Here is a 4,839-nt window from a genome sequence, read left to right on the forward strand (position 1 = left end):
ACTTCTGATTATGTTGACGCCCTGAAATGTTCATGTACATATGTTCATTCACATCTGCTCCGCTACCCGCACAGTTATGCTTCCTTCAGAAGTCTCCTGCCCTACCCCGGCCTTCTATCTAGAATGTGTCAAGCTCCATAAAACAAATCATGTTTTCTGTTAAGAGCTCAGTAGTAAATATTGTGGGCTTTGGTCAAATATGGTGTCTGTCATACATTCTGGCTTAGGTTTTGACAACTTTTTCTGTAAAGGGAAGGTACAGCTCAAGAGATTTCTGAAAACAAGGGATTCCTTGAGAGAGATGGTAGGTGCTGAGGTTGAAGGTTCAGTGTTGGTAACTACGGCCCCAGTCATGAGATGCTTCTCCTGATGCCTTCCCTGGAGCCTTCCCACAAAGGAAGAGGCTGCTGTGCTGGCTTGGCCAGGCTTCCCAGTTTTTCCCATCCCACCATGGGGTCAATAAAGCGAATGTTGTACCCCACAGTTGTCTTGTCTGTTTTATACGTGGTCCTTGGGAGCGGTGAGAGGAAGAGAACTGGCAGGGTGGTGCATGTGGGAGTGTTGCCTCTGTCCTTTCTTGACCTGCCATAGTTCTTAGGCCTGGTTCTGCCTTTACTAGCTGTGAGACTCCCAGCAAGCAGCTCTCTGCACCTCAGTTGATCTGTAAAATGGGCATCCTCACAGGGTTGGTCATATAAAAGAAGAATGGGTTTCTATTTGTCTGGATTCGTAGCGTTTGCTCAGCCACGTGTTTCCCATCATTTGCCTACAGTCCCATCTTCCTTCAGGTAGCTGGGACACAAGGCAAGAGGAAAATCCATGTTGTCTAGAACTTTAGACAAAAATTTCTCAGGTTCCTCAATACAAAATAAGCCTCTACACTCTCTAAACAGAGCTTCTCTAAAATCTAGCTTACCTACCTAGGTAACTTGATTTAACCTTGTCAGATCTCTTAGTGGTGTCAAGAGCTTTCTGGGGGTGGTCCTAACAAAGCAGTGCAATTTATCAGGATGGCTCAGTTACCCACACCCTCTTCCCATCCCTGCCATAGCCGTCCCGAACCTTATCTGCCCAAAAACCATACGGAGAAGCCACCCTGTGTATCTCGTGCTATTTCATCTGGCTACAAGCAGGAGCCCCTCCTGGATCTCACTAGAGGCATCTGTCCAGAGGCCATGTGGGCATGTGCCTGCTCCCACTGCATCCCCTCCACAGCTCCCTCTGGCTCTGGATGGGCCATCATGAAAGCTTGAGCTGCCCGGATCAGGTCCTCTTCCCGCAGGCCTGGAACAGGTACTGTGGGGATGCCAGCGATCATCATGGCTAAGGTAAGGATGCAGATGTCAGGTTGGGAGCCAGCCTCCTTCCCACCTGCCTCGGAGGACATCGTCAGAACCCCTGGTGACAGCCCACACAGCAGCAGGGGCCTGGGCCTGTTAGGGCCACCCAGGTGGGGAGCTCTGCTTCGGGAGCAGGGGTCTGCCCAGCCCAAGGTCTCCAGCTGCCTCATGGGGGGCAATTTGGGGCAGTATCGGTTGTATTCCTTCCTCCGCGGTGTCTCCCAGCTAGCACCCCCAGAGCAGCCCCTGGCTTCGGGCACTGCCAAGGTAGGGCCCCAGGCCTGGGCAGCAGCAGGTACCACCTGCTCGGCTTTCTGGCCGAGTGGACCTAATCCACCAAATCCACCAGACGCCACCACCACTGGCTCTGCAGAACTATAGAGACCAAGGGACGAACCCGAAGCAGCAGCCCCACCTGCAGAGACAGGAATGAGATGGAATGTTATTCTTGGTCTCTCGGAGGAAGAGGCCCTGAGGGGCAGGGCCTGGGAGCAGGGGCAGTCAGAAGCAGCCCAAGAGGACTGTCAGAGGTTGGGAATGTAAGCATTACTCATATCCATAACTCCAGCCAGTCCCCATACTGCAGGTGATAGGAAAGTGTTTGTTAAATAAGTGAGTAAGTGGGTAATTAGTAATTGGCAAGGCCTTTTGGAAATCTTCTCTTCCAAGAAAATGGATTCCGTGGTCAGCCCCAAAGCATCCAGCAGAACCTCCTCCCCAAAGCCAGGAAGCAACTCCACGTGGGGAGCTGTGGTGCCCTCCAGTTCCAGGACCCCCTCTCACCTTGGCCAGAAGGCAGAAGCCCCAGATGAGTTTGTGGAGACATGAAGTAGGACATGGCTGCCCCAAAGTCCCTGTTTGTGAGGGAACAGCCCTATCCCTCCTGCCCTATCTCCAGTTTTCTGCAATGTCACCTCATAGTCCCCTTTACACCCGGACCCTACCTCACAATACTCACCTGTTCATTATAGAACATATAGGTCACAATGGGAGGGGTTAAATGGGCTCCTGGCCAGGACCAGGATGTTCTGGGCTCTTCGCGTTATCTTGGTCAAGATCAGTTTGGAGAGGTGGTCTTGTTTTGCTTTTTTCTGGTGCTAGGGATAGAAACCAGGCCTTTGCAAATGTTAGGAGTGAACCCTGCCTCAGAACTACATTCTAGTTTTTTGCTTTTTATTGTTTGTTTGTTTTTTTTGCGACAGGATCAAGCTACATGGCCCTGGCTGGCCTGGGCTCCCTGTGATGTACTTCCTGTTCCGGGCCTATCTCCTGTTAGCTTGCTGGGATTAAAGGCGTGAACCACCATGGCCAGCCTGTCTTTGCTTTTGTGTGACTGGCCTCAAACCCTTGACCTTCCTGTCTCAGCCTTCTAGGTGTTGAGAATGTAGGTGTGTGCCACCACACCTGGCTTCACCTAGAGTTTTGTTCCTCAATATTGTCATCTACAAAGTGGGGGTGATTCTGCCCCCAACCTCACCAGGAGTTGTGAGGTGAGATGAGATTGTCCCTGTGGAAGCTAATAACCAGAGATACAAATAAATGAGCCTGGTGCTTTGTGCCTTACAGTATGAGTCAAGGTATCCAATCATTCGCTACCACATAAACCGAGCATAGGGCACATGCCTGTGATCTCAGCATTCAGGTGGTAGAGGCAGGAGGATCAGAAATCCAAGATCATCCTCCATTTATGGCAAGTTGGAAGGCAAACTGGATTACAGGTGACCCTCTTGGTTTTTCCCCCAAGATTTATTTATTTATGTATATGAGTGCTCTATTTGCAGGAGTGCCTGAATGACAGAAGAGGGCATCAGATCCCATTATAGATAGATGGTCGTGAGCCACTATGTGGGTGCTGGGAATTGAACTCAGGTCAGGACCTCTGGAAGAACAGCCAGTATTCTTAACTTGTTCGAATCTTAAAATGTCTTACAATAAAAAACCCTGAACCAGATATTGGGGTGAAAGCTGAAAGATCAGAGAAGCAGAGCAAGCCACAGCCACCACTTCTTACTTCGCCAGCTCCTCAGCCTGAAAGAGCTCAGCCGATGGGCCTCTGGCCGAATGAGCTTCCTCAGCCGAGAAGGCTTTAGTTCCTCCTGTCTCCTCACGCCTTATATACCTTTCTCTGTCCGGCCATCACTTCCTGGGATTAAAGGCATGTGCCACCACTGCCTGGCTCTGTTTTCTCTCCTAGACTGAGTCAATCTCATGTAGTCCAGGGTGGCTTTGAACTCAGAGATCCAGATGAATTTTTGCCTCCCGAGTTCTGGGATTAAAGGTGTGTGCCGGCCAGCGTCCGTACCGAAAGATGGCTGAGGTCGGGTCCAAGTCAGTGTTGTTCGTGTGTCTCGACAGGGTTTCCCTGTGTAGCCCTATCTGTTCTGGAACTCACAACTGCCTCTGCCTCTTGAGTGCTGAGATTACAGGCGAGTGCCCCTATGCCTGCCTTATAAGAGATTTGAATAGAAGAAGTAATCAAGTTAAAAACTGCAAAGCTAAAATTGAGTTACTTGGGAGCTATGATCCACAGAAACAACTCATTATTGAAGATCCCTATTATGGCAATGATTCTGACTTCGAAGTGGTGTACCAGCAATGCCTCAGGTGCTGCAAGGCCTTCCTGGAGAAGACTCACTAGATGGTCCTGCCCACCACCATTGAGCAACTCACTCACCAGAGCCATGCCCAAGGGTGGTGGCAGTCCTTAGCCCCATGCCCCACCTGTCTTTTCAGCTGATTTACTACTGTATATCTTTAAAATAACTGTAGGTGGAAATTAGGAATATGTTCAGAAGGATAAAAATATTTGAGTAAGACAGTTTGAGGTGTGGCTAAGCATTCTTAGACTAATTGAACCTCTCACTTTGTCCTAATTACAAAATAGTGAAACAAGCAAATATGGAACAAAATAGAACCCAATAAAGTAAGAATGACCTACAAGGTCCAGATCAGCCTCTGAGCTCAGCCAGCCTGAGTAGTCTGGTGTAACTAGAGTGTGTGCATGGGCAGCACCCAGTGGTACCGTTTGCTTGCCTTATACCTCTGTCCTAGACTCTTGTGACAATAACTCCAATCCATATCAGCCTTCCATTTAACATTGGAAGAGTTTAAACTCAGACACTGAAGGCATTTAAATATTTGAAAGAGGAGAAGCTGGCTGTGATAATGCAGGCCTGCAATTCCAGCAGGCCATCTTGGGCTATACAGTGGAGATGGGAGCAACAGATTGATAAAATTAGCATTTTTACTCTTACTTGGTTTTTCTCTGGTGTTTTTGAGCTTTGTTCCTATTTTGCCTCAATAGTGGTATGTTTGTAGTGTTCTTTCATCAGCATTTTAAAAAGTTAACAGGCAAGCATAAGTAATTTTAGTGCATTTTCAGAAAAGTGACCTCAAATTCATATGGCTATATGTCAGAAAAGAATGTGAGTTAAACTGGGAAGTTAACAAATACAACTGAAATAGAAAAAAAAAAAAAAAAAAAAAAAAAAAAGGTGTG

The 4,839-nt window shown here is 48.2% G+C and overlaps 1 protein-coding gene across 1 annotated transcript; it reads right to left on the reverse strand.

Annotated features, from left to right (window-relative positions):
* Positions 1-1,097: 1,097 nt before the first annotated feature.
* Spata25 (spermatogenesis associated 25) lies at positions 1,098-2,287 on the reverse strand. Its single transcript, XM_059261908.1, has 2 exons — positions 2,124-2,287; positions 1,098-1,755 (listed from the first exon to the last, which is right to left on the reverse strand). The coding sequence occupies exons 1-2, from the start codon at positions 2,176-2,178 to the stop codon at positions 1,124-1,126; spliced, it is 687 nt and encodes a 228-aa protein (XP_059117891.1). The 5' UTR covers positions 2,179-2,287; the 3' UTR covers positions 1,098-1,123.
* Positions 2,288-4,839: the final 2,552 nt, after the last annotated feature.

This window comes from Peromyscus eremicus, chromosome 4, assembly GCF_949786415.1.
Source record: "Peromyscus eremicus chromosome 4, PerEre_H2_v1, whole genome shotgun sequence".
Lineage (NCBI taxonomy): Eukaryota > Metazoa > Chordata > Mammalia > Rodentia > Cricetidae > Peromyscus > Peromyscus eremicus.

What these genes read in the sequence shown, in the direction of transcription:
- Spata25 (XM_059261908.1), bottom strand. Translation starts at nt 2,178, where the DNA reads ATGTCCTACTTCATGTCTCCACAAACTCATCTGGGGCTTCTGCCTTCT. An exon ending in GCTTCTGCCTTCTGGCCAAG is followed by an intron (nt 1,756 to 2,123) that starts GTGAGAGGGGGT and finishes CTGTCTCTGCAG; the next exon opens with GTGGGGCTGCTGCTTCGGGT.